This window comes from Oncorhynchus clarkii, unplaced genomic scaffold, assembly GCF_045791955.1.
Source record: "Oncorhynchus clarkii lewisi isolate Uvic-CL-2024 unplaced genomic scaffold, UVic_Ocla_1.0 unplaced_contig_5028_pilon_pilon, whole genome shotgun sequence".
Taxonomy (NCBI): Eukaryota; Metazoa; Chordata; class Actinopteri; order Salmoniformes; family Salmonidae; genus Oncorhynchus; species Oncorhynchus clarkii.
In genome coordinates this window covers 47,802-70,648 of record NW_027260820.1, presented here as the reverse complement: position 1 = coordinate 70,648, position 22,847 = coordinate 47,802, and the positions used below count along the sequence as shown (strand labels likewise).

Here is a 22,847-nt window from a genome sequence, read left to right as displayed (position 1 = left end):
TGTTCCCTCATGTGCTTTATGTATTGATTTGTTATTAATTTTAAAAAAATAAAAAAAAATGTTTAAAAAAAAATTGTTTTTAAACGCCATGTTATTTTAGGGCGTGGCTCCGCATTTGTGACCGGTTCTCTTATTTCTATTTCCCGGTATCCGTTAGTGCTGGAATTTGCGATTAATACTTTTCTCATGCCGAAACCGAATTAGATACATACCGGTAGTTAAATGTCAAAAATTATTATATTCGCAATGTCATTAAACAACAACAACAACAACATAAATAGCTACTACAATTTTGAAACATGATTTTGTCATCAGTTCAGTACCATTTGTTTGATTTTGTGGACCCACGACTAAACTTTATCTATTTTAGCTAGTTGCTAGCGACGCTAGTCAGCATAGGCTGCTACATGATAAATAGTTTGCGTTAGCGAATTAGCTACCTAGCTAGCCAGCATAACAAGCTGTCAAATCCAGTGGAAACCGATGCAACCCTTCAAGGCTTTAATAAGTGCTATCGTGCAGAAAAAGCGAATAAAATACTGTTTGATGAGCTAGCTAAGTTAGCAAGACGGATATGACTGTTAACAGCGTGCATGCACAAATGCATGACGACACATTGAATATAAGTGAAGCAGGCATGCAGAACGAGATCGCCCCACCAAGCCAGATAGTAGAGGGGTGCAACAACGCCGGTACACAGAGGCATAGCTCATACAATTATATTTTGTCCGGGTCAATGACTGTCCTTGTTGAATAATAAATACCTGCGTCAAATATATGGCATCGCATGCTAGTGCAAAGATAGCTTGCATGATTTTTTTTTAAATCCGGTGACCACTAGATGTCCTCGTATATCCACATTTAGATCAAATATACTTGATTTTTCATCAGTACTGTGAATGACAAGCCCACTGAATCTAGTTTAATAATCTTTATACTCAGCAGGTAGAGGCCTAGGTACTTCAAATCAGTGCTTCATTTGAGCCGGATCATGCAGGAACAGGATCCGGCACCGTTCCGTTCTGGACTGTTTTGTTCCGGAACCTATTTGGCCGAATCCGGTACCTCTCGTGCCATGAAAAATAATTTTCACTTTTTGCTATGTAACAATTATAATAAAAGCGATCAAAGTTCATTCGAGTTGCCTCTGTAACAGGGTTATATTGGTGATTCCCCTTGCCACTTTATTGTTAAGCCAATGGGTTTTTGGTTTGAGTTTGTCTTGCCTTCACCTACTCAACATGGCATCTTATTGGCTGGTTTGAATAGCTGCTTACGAGGGGGGATGTTCCAGTTAAAATCGTCCCAGTGAACAAGCACCAAACCAGCGGTAGGTAATTTGTTGGTTGCAAAGCACTGTACAGCAAAAGTGATTTTTATACTCTCAAGTGATGATTTAAATGTTCAATTTATATCAAATTATTTGTAAATGTTATTCGAACATCACACATAAGATGCAGTGGTTTTTGGAGAATATTTGTTGTGCATTTTGTTGTAGAGAATTCCCGCCAGTACTAGCTAGTGTAAGGAAGTGCTATTTCTTATGCAGGTGACCAGCCTACTGCTATTACATTGCTATAACTGAGACAATGTATTTTCACAGTAAAACATGTTAGGTCCCATACAGGATAGCTCCCACACCCACACACACAGCACACACACATTACACACACTAACTGCCGAGGACACACAGATAAGACATACACCCACACATTGGGAGGAAGAGACAGCCTTGACTTGCAGAAACCAGCGCACACACCTAATCTCCTTTCTAGCCGAACATTGTGTGACTGAGGACAGCGCACACACCTAATCTCCTTTTTTAGCTGAACATTGTGTGACAAAGAACGGGACTCAGAGGGATGATGGACGGCCCAACAGGGCCAATCCAAGAAGACTACACCTCAGCCTGAACCAACCCGAAGACCCGATCTTCTAGAATCAACCTACTTTCTGTACTGTATATAACATACATGCACTCTGTTATCTGGGCTTCTTTTTTCTGCTGGTTCCTTAAGAACCGAATGAAATGGGCCCGTATACATTGTACCAGATATCTTTACTCATAATTAAACTGTCACTTGTCATACAATAGACCACCTTGTCTGAATCGATCCTTGACCGGCTCACCCTCCTACATATCCCATTATCAACAGAATCTTGGTAGCAGAGGAATGGTTTACTAACGACCCAGTCCAGAGTGGTTGATGTGGGTGTGAGGGGGCGAGTTGGTGAAAGGACGGTTCCCGGAGGACAGGTGAAAACCATTCGGGGGTGGACAACAATTCTGCTCAACTCGGGAAACTGATCTCTGGTCGACCACAAAATAAGGTAAGCAAAACCTGTTTTATCAAACTTTGCATATTGTCGAATAGTCATACCAAATTACGATCAGTAGTACCGAGTGTGGGTAAGAATTTTTGTGTAAATTTTACATAAATAATGGACTTGAAATTGACAGTGAAGTAAACATATGTGGTAATTAGAATATCCCGATAGTCCGGCTTGAGAACGGTCCGGTGGCAGACACCGGTAAGGGATAAGTAGTAATTAGAATATTCCGATAGTCCGGCTTGAGAACGGTCCGGTGGCAGACACCGGTAAGGGATAAGTAGAAGTAGACCTAAATTAACTTACAACGTAGAATATTCTGATAGTCCGGCTTGCGAACGGTCCGGTGGCAGACACCGGTAAGGGATAAAATAGTCAATATAGAGTGCTACTGATAGTCCGGCTAGTGACCGGTCCGGCTTGAGTCCGGTAAGGTGATCTATAATTGAACATAGACGTGACCAGAGTTGCTACCGATTGTCCGGCTGGTGACCGGTCGGGCGTCTGAAAAAGGACGTGACCAGAGTTGCTACCGATAGTCCGGTTAGTGACCGGTCGGGCGTCTGCAAAAGTAGTATATAGAAACTCCAATTAGGCGTAGTGATAACCAATAGCCAGGCTGTGTCCGGTGAGGTTAAAATCCAATAGCCGGCTGTGTCCGGTAAGGTGTCTACAATAGATTAATGTATGTTGGACTGAAAAGTCCGCTTTGTGTTGTGGCCAGAATTAATGTGATAAATGTACTAATGTGTGATGTCATAGAATAAGATGTTCTAATTGATCAATTTTGTTTAAGACTATGTCCATGTAAGAATATTTGTGTGTTGACTATAGACTAAATGTAAACGGCGTTTCACAAGTCCCTGATATCATTACCAATATTTAAAATTATTGTGGAAAAAGTATTTCCTAAATTCTAAAAAAAAAAATATATATATATATATTATCCAAATTGTTAAAACATTAATGTTGAAGATCATTTCCTGAATTGGGGGCTCGTGTTTAATCATTAAAACATTATTGCCGAAAATTCTGGATATATGACGGAGAGGCTCTGAGTTAAGACAGAGTACGAGTAATAGTGTCTCCTAAGAATACATCACTGGCACGAGCCAGTGACGGGCTAAGTATATCCAGAGAGTGTACAAAATATTTCCAAAAAACACGTAAATATTATTCAACTAAAATGGCGACTCCGCAACCTCCAAAATTAAAATTCAATGATTTTCTAGATCAACGTATGCAAGATAGGTCAGGAGGAAAGGAACAGTGGAAGTCAATAAAGAAGGTTTGGGAAGGGTTGAAGTTGAAGTGGACACAGGCAGGTTATTTAGTAGGGGGAACGCCAAATAGGGTCCAGCTTAGCACAATGGAAGGCGAGTTGCGTGAAGCATTACAGGAAGCTAAAGACAGGGAGATAGAACAGAACAAATTGCATGTATTCAAGAAGGAAGGGACTAAACAGAGAGAGAAAGCAGAAGCTGAATTGAGAATAGGCACTTGGGCTATCGAGGAGACCCGTAGAGCACAACTGAACAAAAAAACGGAAGTGATGGGGGTAGTGGCTGGGGCGGAGGCGGAGTCATCAATGGAGGCGACACAGGGGAGTGACGAAGTCAAATTGGCCCCTGCAGCAGTCTCCCCCACTCCTGTGCCACGTTTATACCCGAAGCTACCAGAAGAGGTCACTCAACCACCACCATATTCATTGACAACCCAAGCTCCCTCAGCCCCCTCCATCCAGGCACCAGTTCTCCACATCGAGGAAGGCCTGCTACAGGGACAGGTGTCAATGCATTTGACTGGAGGCTATATAGACTGTGAGGAGGTAGGACAACCCTCCACCCCCTGCTCTCTAGAAGGCGGATTGGTGTCCACACCCCATGGGGGTCGAAGCCTACAAGAATGTGGAGAAGGACAGGTAACTGTGGGAGAAAGGAGCCGTGACTCATGTAAGTCACTCAAATTTTCCCAAGAACCCTTAATGAACACCAGCCTACTGCAGCCATCAAGTTATCAGACACTCACGTCTCACTCCTTTCAGTCAAAGCCTTCCATTCAGTTCAGAGAGCTACCAGACTCCATCAGATCCCCTGCATCTCGAAGTGTTGGGTCAGCCAGATCCCACCTGAACGAAAGAACCAGGGGAACTACTGTCTACAGTGGGGAGCATGAGCATTCCTGTCCTGAAGTGGATGTCCAACGTGAATATACCTATTCACACAACAAGCCTGAGGAAGAGGACGAAGATGAGCTAGAAAGAGTGACAACTGATGAAGTATGGCAAGCTGCCCTACAACTTAATGCGGAACACAGACATGCAACCGGAAAGGGTGGACCATGGCAACTGAATGGGTATTACTTGGGAGATGTTGAAGACCTGCATGGACAGATACCGCCGAGACCGGCACCTAGGAGGTCTAAACGCATACAAGACAAAAATCAACTAAGAAGAGAACAAGAACTACAAATGCCTCTGAGACTGAGTGAGAACAAAAAAAAACCGAAGAATATGTGCCATGGAAAATGCAAGACCTCACCGCCATAATGGAACAACTTCCTAGTCTCCACGGAGGAGCATCAGCTTGGCTACTACAGTTACAGACCCTCACATCAGGATTCCGGCTGGCACTCAGAGACATGAAAGCGTTGTTGGCAAGAGCAACCGATCACACCACCATGAATGTATTGATAAATACCGCTGGTCTGGGGACCCACCCAGGTGCCACTCCACCAGAGAAGTATCGCACTCAACTATGGGCAGAACTCAGAAGAGCCTACCCCACCGAGAAGAATTTTGCTGCACTATCATCTTTCACCATGCATGCAGGAGAACAGGCATCCGAATATCTGGATAGGGCTAAGACAACATGGAGGTCAGTGCATGGAGAACCGTTCGACCACTCAGAAACCTCCATGGCTATGTGGAAAGAAATGGTGGTGAATGGGACACCGGGAACTGTAAAGACTAAATTGCGAAACACAGTCGGGCTATGTGCCATGCCACTAACCCAATTCAACTCCCATGTGCACCACCATATCACCCAGCACTGCAAGGATACAGGAGCTGCGGACACAGAGGTGAAAGCTCTACAGGTACAACTGCTGAAGATACAGCTTAAAGAGGCCCAAAAGGCAGCACAGCCAAAGAAGCAGATGTTGGCTGAGGACCAAATCATTCCACAAGTGGTGGAAGCTACCGTGAAACAAATGATGGTGGGAGCAGCTCCAGTTGCCCCACCAACCCCTGTAGCCTACGTTGCTCCCCCAATATCTTACCCACCTCAGGCTTATCCTGCCCAAGGCTTCACACCCAGAGGACCTACCACAACATACTACAGCCCCCAATCAAATCTGCAGTGGGGATTGAGGGCAGCTGGACGATCATCTGGACAATGTCACAATTGTCACCAAATTGGACATTTTGCCAAATACTGCCCGTACCCATTGACGCCTCAACAACAGCAGTTCATAATGAACAGAGGAAGAGGATACGGCCCTAGGGGAAGGGGTGCACCTCGAATGACGGGACCACCACCACCACCACCACCAGGACCCGCCTATCCACAACCTGTGTACAACCACCCAGGACAACCAGCACCTCCAGTACCATTCCAGGGAATGTCTGAAGCATACCCTCCATGGGAATGAAGGTGCCCACCACCACCTGACGAGGCGGAGGTCCAACATTTTTCTGTATATACGGAGCCTACTGTCACGTGTGAAGTAGGAGGTGTCACTCATCAATTTCTTGTGGACACCGGATGTACATATTCTGCGATCAGATCTCCTCAGCCTTTGTCTACTGATTCCATACAGGTGGTGGGGGTGTCGGGAAGACCGGAAACACAACACAAAACTGAACCTCTCCTTTTCCAGTGGGGACCTTCAAAGCTGAGGCACCAATTTCTATACTGTCCTAATTGTCCCATTAATCTGTTGGGGAGAGACCTACTCTGTAAAATGGGGTGTTACATCTGTCTCACCGAAAACGGAGTTGAAGTGTCAGTCAGACCTACGCCAACGGGAAGAGTGTTAATGCTTCCCATTTTACCGACTCCCCCACTGTCTCTGACCCAGGAAATCTATTGGCTAAAATGCCTGGAAAATGGACCCTCCACCCCGGAGATACAGTTCCAGTTTAACTTGTGGAGAAAGCTTATCTATACTCTACATCCTTACAAGACTCCCCAAGCTGAGTTACACTGTACTCTCAATGTAACTGAGGATGAAAATACACCTTACACTGATGATTGGGATGAAAACATGATGCACCAAACCCCAACCATTAGGTGTGTCTCAATTGTTTGTGGACCAGAGGGGGTATCTGCCCCTGTGATTTTACCTTCTCATCTGAAGCCCTGGTATCTGTTGGGGCCTGACTCATCACCCCATGTGACACTGGCAGTGGGGAATGGACATGAAGCCAGAACCCTGGGTCCTATGATACGTCGAGCATCGAAACTCCAATGGGTACCTACCTCCACACCAGGGTTGATGAAAGCTACTACTGAAGACATGTGGAGACTAACAATGGTAGACACGGAAGAAACCTGTAAGCCTGAGCGTCTTGCCCTACCCAGGCACCATGGTAAACCCTATTCAGATCACCCATCGTCTACAGCACTGCTGGATTCCATTGACAAATCTATCTGGAGTACCTCACCTTTCGATGTGGGCAAACTACAAGTTACCCCAGTTGCCATCACCCTGTTGGATCCGTCTCAACCTCCAATCTACAGACCCCAATATCGTCTCAAGCCTGAGCAGGTAGAGGGGATTCGCCCCACTATTGAGGGGCTATTGGGAGCTAACTGCATTTACCGAACTCAATCTCCATGGAACACCCCAATTCTGCCTGTTCTGAAGGCAGATGGTGAAACCTACAGGATGGTACAAGACTTCAGAGCTATCAATGAAGCTACTTTGGGGGTTGACCTACCTGTTCCTGATCCACACATCATCCTGAGCAATCTGTCGCCGAAACACCAATATTTCACTGTCGTGGACCTTGCTAATGCTTTCTTTAGCGTTCCTCTGGATGAGGGGTCTCAGCCTCTGTTTGCATTCACTTACGAAAACCAGCAGTACACGTATTCTGTGCTTCCCCAGGGCTACCGTTGTTCCCCCGGAATTTTCAATTACATCCTGAAAAAACATTTGGGAGAACTCACCCTTCCGGAAGGCACGGTACTCATCCAATACGTTGACGATCTCCTCCTGGGAGCCCCCACTTCGGACCTGTGCTTAGAAATCACCAAAGTCCTGCTGGACTTTTTGGCTAGCAAAGGGTACAAGGTCAAGAAATCAAAAGTCCAGATGTGCAGAAGGACAGTACTCTTTTTGGGTAGAGAAATCTCAGGAGACGGAGCTGGACTCTCTACTTCACACAGAAGCTCCATTCTTCACCATCCCAGACCAACCACAGTCGCTGGTATGCTCTCGTTTTTGGGTTTGACGGGGTACAGCCGTACACACATTCCTGACTACACTGCCAGGACTGAACCACTGAGGGAAATAGTCAGACATGCAGGCTCAAGAAACCTTCATGCTCCTCTTATCTGGTCACCTGAGGCCTCTGCTGCATTTGGCCAGTTGAAAACAGACTTGGCTGTGGCTGCAGCTCTCACTGCACCTGACTATGGCAAGAATTTCCATTTGGATGGGAAAAAGGTCAACATATACACTGACTCATGGAGCAGTACACATCGATGGACCACAATGGGTCAGACGAAACTTTACCACTACTGGAAATCTACCAATCAAGCACAAGACCCAGATGGAGCGTCTGATTGCTGCTGTATCACTTCCTGAAAAAGTGGCCATAATGAAATGCAAGGGCCATCAGATATTGAACTCCAAGATCAGCAAGGGAAATGATGCTGCAGACCAGGCAGCTAAGAAAGCAGGAGGATACACTCCCAGACAAATGGTTCTCCAAATCAGTCCACCTAGGACTGAATTGACTAACCAACACATCAAAGAACTACAACAAGCAGCCGGACCATATGAACACTCAGTGTGGGGACAGAGGGGAGCGACGAAAGGTCCTGATGAACTGTGGCGATGCCATGATGGCAGACAAGTGGCCCCTGCAAACCTCTGTCCTGAACTAATCAGAGAAGCACATGGACCAACACACAAAGGGAAACTGAAGACTCTACAGAGAGTCTCCTACGTATGGTGGCATCCATACATGAAAGAAATGACAGATTTGTTCTGTGACAGTTGTGCCATCTGTGGAAGTCACAATCCAAAGAAACCTTACCAAACACCAATGGGTCACTATCCGGTACCCAATGCCTGTTTCCAAGACATCAGCATAGATTTTACAGTCATGGGAGCGGATCAGGTGAAGGGAGGAAAGAGATATTTGCTAGTAATGGTAGACAGATTCTCTAAGTGGGTAGAGGCCATTCCTACAGCAAAGGAGGATGCGAAGTCAGTCATTAAGTGGCTACAAACGGAACTTATACCTAGGTATGGGGTTCCTCGACAAATCAGGTCCGACAATGGGTCCCACTTCTCAAATCAGCACCTAAGACAGGTGGAGGAGAGGTTTGGCATTACACACAAGTTTGGCTCAGTGTATAACCCGCAGTCGCAGGGCCTTGTGGAACGCTGTAATCAAAATCTGAAAGCTAAGATAGCTAAAGTGTGTGCAGGGACCAAATTGACCTGGGTGGAAGCCCTGCCCCTGGCACTGATGGCCATGAGGTCCTCACCAGGTGCAGGGACACATCTTTCACCCCATGAAATAATGACAGGTAGAGTAATGCCAGGGCCACCAAGAGAGGGAGGTCATATGCCCCCTCTTGATGTGCACCAAATAGGGATGTCTGACTATGTGAAGAAATTGACGGAATTGTCTGCAGCTCTCTCCAAACAGATACACCGTGTCGCAGAGAGGGAGCTGACTGACGTCCCGGAACAACCAAGGGTAAAAGTTGGGGACTGGGTAAGGATCAAGGTCCACAAGAGAAAGTGGGCTGATCCCAGGTGGACTGGACCGTACGAAGTGAAGGAGGTTACTTCACACTCAGTCCAGGTCAAAGGTAAATCAGGCGCACTGTACATTGTACACATTGTACACTTGTACATTGTACACATTGCACTGACACATTGTACACCAGCCCCAACCCCTGCCAGAACTCTGGCTGAAGTAAGAAGTGATTTACTCACATCCAATTCGAATTCAAATTCTGACATCCCTCCCGTCTGATCATGTGGAGGAGACTCCCATCCTCAGATGATAGGGACACTAGAGTAGCACCATGGGCTAGAAGGGCTAGGAGACCATGGGAAAGACTGGGTTGTTCTGGCCCATTGTTTGTCCTAATTATAGTCAATGTTGTTTTGACATTGGGAGTAATGATATGGGCAGCCCAGCGTATAATCACTGACCAGGAACAGACTACCCAGCTAAACATCACCAATGCTTCAATATTCTCGGATACGCATGTTCTGTCTAAACGTCAAGTTCAGAATAATGACTTTGAGTGTACTGCAGAATTGATTAGGTCAGCTACTCTGTGTATCCCGCCTAACGCTACTACCACTGTTATACTTACCTGGGGTGTTATTGGAAGCCCAGGTGGCGGTTATGGTACTCATGCAATCAGTTGGTCTAGATCAGTGTGGTACATGACAGAGTATAATAAATGGACGTGGAAGAATTTAGTGGCAGAGACTGGTCCTGACTGGTCTAGCTGGACAGTGCATCAGATGGCACTCCTGTGGCGGAGCAGGTTGACGTTAACTAAAGTTACAACTGGTTTGAAATTGGTAATCAAACACAGGGAAGGTGGTATCGGCTGTACCCCCTTCTTATTGGCACCATGGGAAGAGCAGAGAGTCTATTGGCATCTTAAGATTTGTTTTACTAACATAACCACCCCTCAAGCTGTTCTTTCTAAGCGACAGGTGGTATCCACTTCGGATCCTAGATTGGGGCCTATTATCATCTCGTCCGGATTGAATCCGCCTACAGTAGATGATTCCATCCTTATGACGTCTGGAGTCTCAGGTTTCTCCAATAATTGGTTACTACTGACTGAAGAAGCTGGAAAGGCGGCCCGTACTGACTGTGTGGTATGTATGGGAGCTAGGCCTCTCCTTCTCATTGTGCCTGCAGCCTTACCTGACAATTGTGTTTTCCCTGTTATGAGATTTAATAACCCACCCCAGAACTGTTCTTCCTGGGACAAGGTTTATCCACTAGTCAAGGGCAGACAGGCACCGATTTTCTCCTCAGATGTTGCTGAAGGGAATTTCACATGTGTGAACATGACCCGAGGACCTCCAGATTTAGGTACTGTCCCACCCCACTGGTGTAATGCTACTTACTTTCCTAATTCTCCCCTTACAGTTGTCGCCAGAGCAGATGTCTGGTGGTGGTGCGGTGGTAAGCGGCTGTTTGGGCGTTTCCCTAAAAATTCTACTGGTCTTTGTGCTCTTGTCTCTCTGCTTCTTCCCATTTCAGTATACCCAATAGGTGTGACTGAGTTGGTGGCCCAAATTGAAAAGGATGCCTTCCCATCCAAGAAAAAGAGGATGGCTGGATCTGATGGTGGTGACCCTACGTATATAGACGCCATAGGAGTTCCCAGAGGGGTCCCCGGATGAGTATAAACTTGCTAACCAGATTTCTGCTGGGATTGAATCTTCTATTTGCTGGTGGTGTACCATCAACAAAAATGTAGATCGAATTAACTATATCCATTTTAATGTTCAGAAATTGGGCAACTGGACACAGCAAGGTTTTGAAGCCGTCCATGGTCAACTGGCTGCAACCAGCCTTATGGCCTTCCAGAATCGTATCGCAGTTGACATGCTCCTAGCTGAGAAAGGAGGTGTCTGTTCTATGTTTGGGGAACAATGCTGTACTTTTATCCCTAATAACACTGCTAGTGATGGAAGCTTGACCGTAGCCCTAGAAGGTTTGAGGACTCTTAATGGTAAAATGAAATCTCATTCTGGGATTGATACCTCAATGTGGGACTCCTGGATGAGTGCCTTTGGTAAATATAAACCCTGGTCTCCTCCATTTTGGTCTCCATTTCGGTGTTCGCGGCCATTTTGGTTCTCTGTGGATGCTGTTGCATTCCATGTATCCGTTCCCTTACCACTAGGGTTATCTCTAGAGCTATTGACCCTTCCCCCCTTTCCCAGATGTTTCCTCTGCTTGCTAATGACCTGCCCGAATTTGAGGATGAGGTTGAGAGTGCCTACTAGGTTTTGTTTTTCTTTTCATGAAATGCTATGACTGCTGAAATAAGGGATAATGAGTGACACCCTGGTGGGTGTCAAAAAGGGGGGCTTAAATTTCACATCATTTTCTTTTGTTCTGTTTTTCAATGAGCTGTTGTTCTCTTTTGACATGAGGTTTGCAAGTTCCTAGGTGGCTGGTAGCCAATCTAGTACATAGTGGGATCGAATGGAGAACATGAAGGTATTTTAAACTTTGTAATTGTTAGCCTAGTTTATGTCACATCTCTTAGGAGATGTGAAGAGAGGGAATCACAAAACTTTTCCTTCTGGGAAAAGTTTTCTTTTTGTGTCTGGATCTAGTTAGGTTGTGTCACGTCTCTGGGGAGACGTGAAGAGAGGGATTTGTAAGGAAGTGCTATTTCTTATGCAGGTGACCAGCCTACTGCTATTACATTGCTATAACTGAGACAACGTATTTTCACAGTAAAACATGTTAGGTCCCATACAGGATAGCTCCCACACCCACACACACAGCACACACACATTACACACACTAACTGCCGAGGACACACAGATAAGACATACACCCACACATTGGGAGGAAGAGACAGCCTTGACTTGCAGAAACCAGCGCACACACCTAATCTCCTTTCTAGCCGAACATTGTGTGACTGAGGACAGCGCACACACCTAATCTCCTTTTTTAGCTGAACATTGTGTGAAAAAGAACGGGGCTCAGAGGGATGATGGACGGCCCAACAGGGCCAATCCAAGAAGACTACACCTCAGCCTGAACCAACCCGAAGACCCGATCTTCTAGAATCAACCTACTTTCTGTACTGTATATAACATACATGCACTCTGTTATCTGGGCTTCTTTTTTCTGCTGGTTCCTTAAGAACCGAATGAAATGGGCCCCTATACGTTGTACCAGATATCTTTACTCATAATTAAACTGTCACTTGTCATACAATAGACCACCTTGTCTGAATCGATCCTTGACCGGCTCACCCTCCTACATATCCCATTATCAACACTAGCAACTTACTGTGTCTGGTGGGGGGGTCATATATTTTGTACAGTGCGTGAGTGCAGAGTTGGTTGGTGAGACGTTTATTGCATGACGTGCAATTTTGTGCCGTTCCTACCAGGTACATTGTTAAATATATTATATTGTATATTGTAATTGAATTATTTTGGTAACTACCCCAGTGAACAAGCACCAAACCAGCGTGCGTGCGTGAGTGCATAGTTGGATGGTGAGACGTGCATTGCATGACGTGCAATTTTGTGCCGTTCCTATCAGAATAAATCTACATGACTGGTGCTACATGTTGGAGTTCCGTGTCGATGACTGATTGTACACAACGCAAGAAGAGAACTGTTACACCTCTTCGTCGATTATCCTGCCCCCTCATCTCTCCAGAGTTGCACTTCATCATTTGTTTCCTTATAGAATCATAGCTGCATGAAGGGTTCTGGAGGAATTTTCTAAAGTTACGGAATTACTGCTGTCTGTTCAGAAATAAATTAAATCATTCAGAATAGCCTAATACGTCATGAGAAGCCCTATAATTTAGCTACAGAGGACCAATGGCCCCTTTTTTTAAATAGCCTAGCTGAGGATTGTAGCCCAATAACAAAGAATAGCCTACAGTCGGGAACGCGAGGCAAATCTGTCAGTGAAAAAACAGCACGCAGACAAAACAGGCCTTTTGCAATATTTCAAATACAATCGAGGGAAAACACAGGTTGAAAAGCAATGACTCTTGCTGAAAAGATAAGACTATGCTGTAGACTACCAAAATATTTGATCAACTCCCAAACATTGTTTTACAAAACAGAGAGAGGGAGAGATAGGCTTTTGACACGAGCGCATCGACAATCTCCAGCGAGTGAGCTGCGCATCATTGGGTGAGTCAGTGAAACTGGAAAGCATTTTTAGGACTCATTTCCTCCTCATATTGTAGCCTACTATATGTTTCTCCACAAACCTAGGCCTATAGGCTATTGATGGATTCAAGACAAGGTCGTTTTTATTGATCTCAGATACTACATTTGTCAGCGTCAAAGTAGCCTGCCATTTCGATCATTTGTGCGGATTAAAAAAACATAATGCCAAAGTCTCCAGTCATGTAAAATTATGTAGAATTGCACGAAATGCGGTTTTAAAAAGGCCAACACTTTCCCGGACCCTAGGCTACTAAAAATGTTCCCCATGTGTTCACCTACTGTAAATGGCTCTACTCTACTGCCCTACCCAAATGTGATGATATGCGTTCAATGCTCTATTATAATAGGTGATCTTTTTTCTCATGAGTTCTGGTACCACAGAGCCCCCCCTCTGGCACCTCCCAATTTACAAATTAAGCTCTGCTTCAAATTTTAAATACTTTTTTGCCCCACTGTATAGTGTGGTGTTATATAGTATGTTGAGTTCACCCTGCTTGAGACTTAAAGTAATATTGCCCTTGCTCAACCAAGACCATGGTTATGGTAGAGTGATTGGTTAGTAAGGACCACTGCTTTATACCGAGACCATGGTTATGGTAGAGTGATTGGTTAGTAAGAACACTGCTTTATACCGAGACCATGGTTATGGTAGAGTGATTGGTTAGTAAGGACACTGCTTTATACCGAGACCATGGCTATGGTAGAGTGATTGGTTAGTAAGAACACTGCTTTATACCGAGACCATGGTTATGGTAGAGTGATTGGTTAGTAAGAACACTGCTTCGTGAGTGTGAAGTGTTGTTGTACAGAGATCCCTGGGTACATGTCCAGAGCCAGACAGGGACAGAACTCACTCTGTTCCACAAAGTTCTGTGGAAGATTTGCTAACAGAGGAGAGTGGTTATATATCTAAGTACAAATTTAACCATCAGAATAATGTTTATTTGTGTTCCTTACTCCTTACTTACACATCCCATCATTGACATAGTCAAAGCCAGACCTTCTGTCTGTCTCTCCTTCTTGCTGGTTGACTAGAGTGGAAATCTATAGTATTGTATGGTTGACCTGGAATAGAGCTGAAATGTGGCCCGATGTAGTGTTGCCTTTGTACCAAACACCCTTACAGTCATAAACCTTTACCCCATGTAATCGCCTCGACCTCAGTCTGGTGTTCGCTAACAGTATCTGAAGAGTCTGTATACCCAGTGGTGTATAGTACAGTAGAGCACAGCAGAGTACAACATACTACAGTAGAGCACAGCAGAGTACAGCAGACTACAGCAGTAGAGTAGTACACTACAGTAGAGCAGAGTACAGTAGAGCAGACTACAGTAGAGTACAGCAGACAGAGTACAGCAGAGTACAGTTGAGCACAGCAGACTACAGCAGTAGAGTAGTACACTACAGTAGAGCAGACTACAGTAGAGTACAGCAGAGTACAGTAGAGCACAGTAGAGTACAGCAGGCCGTATAGTAGGAGAAGAAGAGGCCCTTTGGGTTCATTGAAATACATATTCATAATATTTCTGTTAACAATTTAATCTGCACCCAGATTAGTGTTCAATGTGATAGAACAAAACTCAGTACAGCACATGAATTAGAAAATGTTGTTACAAGTTTGAGCCACGAGATGGTGGTAGATTATAAGTTTAAATAGCATGGACCTTTGATTTGTCTCTGGATAGAAATTGCCCTTGGGCACAGATCTAGGATCAGTTTACTCTCACCAAATCCTAACCTTTACCATTAGCAGTAAAAACACAAACCAGACCTAAGATCAGTGCAAAGGAGCCAGTTCATCTTACCCCTGTAATTATATGACTCCTAACTTATATATACTGAGTGTACCAAACATTAGAAACACCTTCCTAATATTGAGTTGCACCCCGCCTTCTGCCATCAGAACAGCCTCAAATGTCCTCTGGCTCAACACCTTATGGATGTAACACAGAGACAAATGGACTGTATGGAACACATTCTTGGTTCATGGCAACCAGGAGGACAACCTGCATGTGTCTCTGTCTCCCAGGGGCTACTCTACGGTGGGAGACCTGGGATGGGTGGGCGGAGTTCCTCAGAGGCTGCTTCCTGGGACACAGACTGACCGTCCAACGACACCTGTCTAGGGAGAGACCTGTGATGTCAGAATACACATCTACACACTGAACTGTATGATAGACTTACTATCAACAGTGATGGTACTGAACCTTTATATAGCTTACAATGATGGTACTGACCCTGTATATAGCTTACAATGATGGTACTGACCCTGTATATAGCTTACAATGATGGTACTGACCCTGTATATAGCTTACAATGATAGTACTGACCCTGTATATAACATACATTAATGGTACTGACCCTGTATATAGCTTACAATGATAGTACTGACCCTGTATATAGCTTATAATGATAGTACTGACCCTGTATATAGTTTACAATGACAGTACTGACCCTGTATATAGCTTATAATGATAGTACTGACCCTGTATATAACATACATTAATGGTACTGACCCTGTATATAGCTTACAATGATAGTACTGACCCTGTATATAGCTTACAATGATAGTACTGACCCTGTATATAGCTTACAATGACAGTACTGACCCTGTATATAGCTTATAATGATAGTACTGACCCTGTATATAACATACATTAATGGTACTGACCCTGTATATAACTTATAATGATAGTACTGACCCTGTATATAGCTTACAATGATAGTACTGACCCTGTATATAACATACATTAATGGTACTGACCCTGTATATAGCTTACAATGATAGTACTGACCCTGTATATAGCTTACAATGATAGTACTGACCCTGTATATAGCTTACAATGATAGTACTGACCCTGTATATAGCTTACAATGATAGTACTGACCCTGTATATAGCTTACAATAATGGTACTGACCCTGTATATAGCTTACAATGATAGTACTGACCCTGTATATAGCTTACAATGATAGTACTGACCCTGTATATAGCTTACAATGATAGTACTGACCCTGTATATAGCTTACAATGATAGTACTGACCCTGTATATAGCTTACAATGATGGTACTGACCCTGTATATAGCTTACAATGATAGTACTGACCCTGTATATAGCTTACAATGATAGTACTGACCCTGTATATAGCTTACAATGATGGTACTGACCCTGTATATAGCTTACAGTGATGGTACTGACCCTGTATATAGCTTACAATGATAGTACTGACCCTGTATATAGCTTACAATGATAGTACTGACCCTGTATATAGCTTACAATGACAGTACTGACCCTGTATATAGCTTACAATGATAGTACTGACCCTGTATATAGCTTATATTCTTGTGTTTTTTTCCTTCATACGTTTTTTCTCTTACCCTGATATTTAATACTGCATTGTGGGAAAGAGCTTGCAAGTAAGCATTTTATTGTACTGTTTTATAACCCACTGTATCTTGTGAACTTGACAAAAAAAACTTGAAACGTGTTATAAATACATTGATTCTGTATTATTCCAGGTTCCAGCTCCGGGTGGCACTCTACATCGCTGCTTCTCTGGGCCACCTGGACCTGGCCAGCTGGCTGCTGGAGAGGGGGGTGCGTGTCATTGAGCCGGTGGGGGTTCACCCTTACCGTGAGTGGTGCCACCAGACGGCCCACCCCGACGTCGCCAAGTGTCCCGCTGTCGCCTACATCAAACGAGGCCAGCTCACCATCCTCAAACTCATTATCGCCAGCAGCGTTCTGACCCTTGCCTGTCGGGATCCCCAGGGTCGTGACCCCCTGAGGATCGCCCTTCAGTACGGCCACAGGGAGTGTGTGAGTCACCTGGCCACCAAGCTGTGCTCTGTGGTGGTCCTCCCAGGTATGGCCCTGCCCATGCGGACATACCTCCAGATAAAGGGCTGGGTGAGGCTGGGGCAGAGGAGGGCAGCATCCAGGCACTGCATGGGCCTCAACAGGGCTCCGTTCAGGACCAGGGTGGGCGACACGGTCCTGGTGGACGGCTTCACCCTCCCCAAGATGTCCTCCAAGCCCAGGAGGAGTGAGGCCAAGGCGGGTATCAGGGTGATGTCCACAGCCTCTCGACGTTTGACCCCCATCAACTGCCCATCTCATGTATCCTGCCCGCTCCGCGCCCTGGCATCCCAGGATAAACGTCTTCAACTACCGAAGCTACACCCTGTGGCCACGAGGGATGAAAGAGAGAAGAAGAGGGGATGTGGAGGGAAGGGATGTGAGGAGGATGAGAGTGGGGATCAGAACAGCAACCAATGGAGGAGCAGAGTCCCGCTCCCGCCCATTTCCAGAGACACCAATCTCAGACCTGTGTTTGCCTCGCCAAACTCCGCCCATATACTCACCACCTCACTGGAGGCCTTTTCTCTCCACTGCGACCGCACACCCAGAGAAAACGCCATATACTGTTTGGCCTTGGCCAGGTTAGTCCAAGTTTAAATGACAGCTACGGTGAATATGAATATTTCTCTGGAGGTTTCTTATGAAAGGTGTGAATACTGTCAGAAGAAGCCTCCTATAATCAGTGGTGATGGGGGGGGAACACATGTAAAAGCTGTTTACACACTTTTTATTTTATTTTGTTCAAGCATTTACCCACCTTTTGTGGAAGATGCATTGAAAGTAGAGGGAGCGTTACTTCTTTAATCCTGAACGGCAATCAGCATTTACCAGTCAATGGTTTTACCACTTCATCACTGCCTATGATATACCCTTATCCTCCCTGAATAGATTTCAGTACAAACAAATCATGTGCCAACCATCATGCTTAGAAGGTATATAGTCAAATCAAATCAACTCAAACTTTAATTTGTCACATGCGCTGAATACAACAAGTGTAGATCTTTCCGTGAAATACTTTACTTACAAGCCCTTAACAAACAGTGCAGTTCAAGAAGAGTTGGACAGAATATTTACCCAATAAACTAAAGTAACAAATATTAAAACAGTTGAACTTGTCCGGTGGCCATTTGATTAATTGTTCAGCAGTCTTATGATTTGGGGGTAGAAGCTGTTATTGGTTTACCCTAACAAGTCCTGAAACAAATCATGAGCCAACTATCATGCTTAGAAGGTATATAGTGTCAGTCTTATTGGTTCACCCTAACAAGTTGTTTCAGTATGGGGAGAGGATAGGATGTAAGGGCACTTCATTAATGTATTGAGGCCATTACATATACAGTATTTCACAATGCTAGGACACAGATTTGGTCTCCTAACCTTGTTCTGGTTGATTGACTCTCTAACAGTGCCTTCACACAGAGACCATGGTTGTAGCAGCTGAATGTAGAGCGGACTCTGTCCAGGAGGAGTGCTCAGCACATTGGGTAGACACCAGGATCCTGGTCATTAGACTGCTGAACAGCTTCTACCCCCTAGCCATACGACTGCTGAACAGCGTCTACCCCCAAGTCATTAGACTGCTGAACAGAGTCTACCCCCAAGTCATTAGACTGCTGAACAGAGTCTACCCCCAAGTCATTAGACTGCTGAACAGCTTCTACCCCCAAGTCATTAGACTGCTGAACAGCTTCTACCCCCAAGTCATTAGACTGCTGAACAGCTTCTACCCCCAAGTCATTAGACTGCTGAACAGCTTCTACCCACAAGTCATTAGACTGCTGAACAGCTTCTACCCCCAAGTCATTAGAATGCTGAACAGCTTCTACCCCCAAGTCATTAGATCTGAACAGCTTCTACCCCCAAGTCAAAAGACTGCTGAACAGCTTCTATCCCCAAGTCATTAGACTGCTGAACAGCTTCTACCCCCAAGTCATTAGACTGCTGAACAGCTTCTACCCCCAAGTCATTAGACTGCTGAACAGCTTCTAACCCCAAGTCATTAGACTGCTGAACAGCTTCTACCCCCAAGTCATTAGACTGCTGAACAGCTTCTACCCCCAAGTCATCAGACTGCTGAACAGCTTCTACCCCCAAGTCATCAGACTGCTGAACAGCTTCTACCCCCAAGTCATTAGACTGCTGAACAGCTTCTACACCCAAGTCATTAGACTGCTGAACAGCTTCTACCCCCAAGTCATCAGACTGCTGAACAGCTTCTACCCCCAAGTCATTAGACTGCTGAACAGCTTCTACCCCCAAGTCATCAGACTGCTGAACAGCTTCTACCCCCAAGTCATCAGACTGCTGAACAGCTTCTACCCCCAAGTCATTAGACTGCTGAACAGCTTCTACACCCAAGTCATTAGACTGCTGAACAGCTTCTACCCCCAAGCCATCAGACTGCTGAACGTCAATTAAATGGCCACCTGCACTATTTGCCCCTTTGTTATTGATGTATTTTTCTAATTGTTTTCCACTGACTCTCTTGAATTGGCTCGATGCACACTCACTACACTCTACCCACACATTCACTGTGACACTGACCGACTTTCACACTAGCTGCTGCTACTGTGTTTATTATCTATCCTGATTGCCTAGTCACTTTTACCCTTACCTACATGTACATACTGTATTACCTCAACTACCTCGCACCCATGCACATTGACTCGGTACTGGTACTCCTTGTATATAGCCTTGTTATTGTTATTGTGTTACTATTTAGAAAATATATTCTTACTTTTTAACTCTGCATTGTTGGGAATGGGCTCGTAATAAAGCATCTCACAGTTGTTTTCGGCGTATGTGACCAATACGATTAGATTCTCATCTGAACAAATGAATGCTCTCGTTGTTTATAATGAAGAATTTAATTAAATAATTTGGTTTTCCTTGAAGATTTGAATGTGCTGAGAAAGCCTTTCGTGATGGATCTAGACAATCTGGTGAAAAGGGAGGGTTTGCGACTCTTCTCTTCAAGTGGGAAGGACGATGCGATATCATACATTTCCCTCTGGAGAAAAGGAGCCATGAGATGTTGTCATCGTCTCTGCAACGAAAGACCATCCAGCATGCCATCAATTTACATTTTTACTCATTTATCAGACACTCTTATCTAGAGAGACTTACAAGGAGCAATTAGGATTAAGTGCCTTGCTCAAGAGCACATTGACAGATTTTGCCTCGTGAACTCAGGGATTCTGAACCAGCAACCTATCGGTTACTGGCCCAACCTCTTAACCCACTAGGCTACCACCCAGCCCACAGTACAGTATGTCATAGGTAACAACTCAGAGGAGTACAACGTCTTTCCAAATGAATTAGTGGAATGGTAAAGGGATAATGTCTCAGTCTTGACTGAGCAGCAGCCTAAACAGCAGCAGGGCTTACCTGTAAAGTACACAGTAGGGGAAATGTTCTGAGGCTGGTACTCCAGAGACTCTTGAGGACAGAGGTTCTTACTAACATTCTTGGAACCCTGGTTGGTGGGAAAAGGCACATTAAAACAAACTGAAATGTTTTCGATATCTTAAAGTACAGCATATCAATTGCAAAGAAGCAGTGCAATGCCATGACACAAAGAATCATATAAAAGGTCAACAGCAGTGTTATTCATGAAAGATGTATGTGTACTATACCTTTGTATCGAAGGTGAGGACCTGCTCTCCAGTACTGCTGATGGTATCCCTTTCCAAATCAAACACGCCTTCTACAATGTCACTGGTGGCCACGCTGGTAGCGGACTCAAAATAACATTTAGCAGTGGCTTTGGTGATCATTTGAAGAATGACCATGCAAGTAGAAGTCTTTGGATCGTTCTGGACTGAAACATCAAAGTTTATGTTTTCATACTCATCTGACCACTGTCTCAGGAAGCACTTCACTGTCTCTTCAGCAAATATCTGGAGAAGCTGAGAGGAGAGCTCCTTGGATATGGCACATTGTTCATTTCCCCATTTCAGCCTTGAAAGAATGGAGTCTGAAGCACTTTTGGCTGCTTCCAATGTTAAGACCTGTGGAGTGCTGTGGCTGTCCTGAAGGGCTATCACTTTATCCACCAATTCATGGCTGAAAATGTGGATGGTCCAAGTGGAAATGATTTTTCTCAATTTCCTAACAGCAGATCGGAGGTCGTCAAGATGAGAACCAACTTTTCCATCTTCCTGTGTGTTCTCAACACTTTCCACCATAATGTCCACTACCACCCCAGCAGCTTGCCTGACTTTGTCCACAAAGGTTACAGGAAGTAAGTCCTCTGTGTGAAAGAAGTCCTCAATGATTGTGTTTCTAACAATGGGAAAGTCAATCTGAGCAGGAAACTCAGTGGGGATGGGAGTCCCGGGTAAGGCAAAGTGCCATTTCGACTGCCTTAATTTTGAAGTAGGTGTTAGAGAGGTGGAGGAGCGTGAAGAAGAGGTATTTCTTGTATTTTGGCTGTCAGCACTCCTACAACGGATCGTGCCAATATCCTCCAGCATGGATCCTGAGAGCTTAGTGGTTTTAGGTAGTAATTTGTGCGGAATGTCCACACAGGCATCGTTTCCACCAGGTGTAACACTGCTCTGGTTGACCTCAAGATGGCAGAGACTTGCTCTTTGTGAAGCAGGACTGCTTTGATATGTAAATATTTGGATTGAACCAAGTGTTGTGTCTGATCTTTGAAGATCTTTTCTGAGAAACTCCGTAATCTTACTTTGCAGACTTTAGTAGATGTTACGAGCAACAGACCAGATCCTTTTCTCAGAAACCTGTCCAGTGGTGAGCAGGGAGGTTCCAGATACCATGTCAGATGATTGGGTGGTCTGGGTGAGCTCCTGCTGGTCTTTCTCCATGGTTCGTATAATATCAGTAGATGTGGTGGATGTAGATACAGACTGGAGGTACTTATCTGTTGTACCTTCCTCCACAATGTTAAATGATCTAGAGAGGACCTCACTCACTCCTTTCTCAGCTTTGGTTTGGAACTCATGACTAGAGAGTTTTTGGAGGCTCTTTGTTGAAAGACTGTGGGAAGATGCAATGCCTTTGGAGGCAGCCGTGCTGCAATCTAGACTTACTGGAGAGGTTCGCTCAGTAGAACCTTGGAGACGTTCAAACATGTCTTCACATGGTGTTGGGGACCTTGACAAGGAGATGTCCTTCAGCTGAGACAGAACACCACCTACCAATATGTTGACCTCAAGGGACATATCAGATATTTTCTTTCCTACTGTGGAGAAGCAAGGTGCATTTGATGTCTGATCCTCGCATGAGGTCAAGATTGTTGAAATGACCTGTTTGGTACTATTGGTCAGTAGAGCCTCGTCTGTTTCAGTCCAGAGAAGTTTTGAACTCTCGCTGACACCCATGTGTAGAGTCACTTCCTGGTTCAAACTGGGCAAGTGAGGCACACTCTTACTAGCTTGCGTCAAGTTCTGGCTTGCCAAACCAAGGTACTCCTTAGTCACAAGATGTCCAGAGTCCTCTGTGGGTGTATGGCTAGACATTCTTCTCTG

General features: G+C 44.8%; 1 protein-coding gene and 1 long non-coding RNA gene across 2 annotated transcripts; both read left to right on the top strand.

The window, feature by feature from the left end:
- Positions 1 to 1,597: 1,597 nt before the first annotated feature.
- On the top strand, positions 1,598 to 12,512 carry LOC139401804 (uncharacterized). The gene is made up of 3 exons (XR_011633170.1): positions 1,598 to 2,331; positions 9,207 to 10,422; positions 10,540 to 12,512. It is a non-coding gene; the product is annotated as an uncharacterized lncRNA (long non-coding RNA).
- Positions 12,513 to 15,504: 2,992 nt separating this feature from the next.
- LOC139401801 (protein ANKUB1-like) lies at positions 15,505 to 21,602 on the top strand. The gene is made up of 3 exons (XM_071145778.1): positions 15,505 to 15,635; positions 17,013 to 17,936; positions 21,473 to 21,602. The coding sequence occupies exons 1-3, from the start codon at positions 15,505 to 15,507 to the stop codon at positions 21,600 to 21,602; spliced, it is 1,185 nt and encodes a 394-aa protein (XP_071001879.1).
- The last annotated feature ends 1,245 nt before the right edge of the window (positions 21,603 to 22,847 follow it).

Excerpts from the sequence above, each read along its gene's own strand:
- LOC139401801 (XM_071145778.1), top strand. The coding sequence starts at position 15,505 with ATGTGTCTCTGTCTCCCAGGGGCTACTCTACGGTGGGAGACCTGGGAT. Across the intron at positions 15,636-17,012 it reads TCTAGGGAGAGACCTGTGAT|GTTCCAGCTCCGGGTGGCAC; the intron begins GTCAGAATACAC and ends GTATTATTCCAG. Across the intron at positions 17,937-21,472 it reads TACTGTTTGGCCTTGGCCAG|CAGATCGGAGGTCGTCAAGA; the intron begins GTTAGTCCAAGT and ends ATTTCCTAACAG.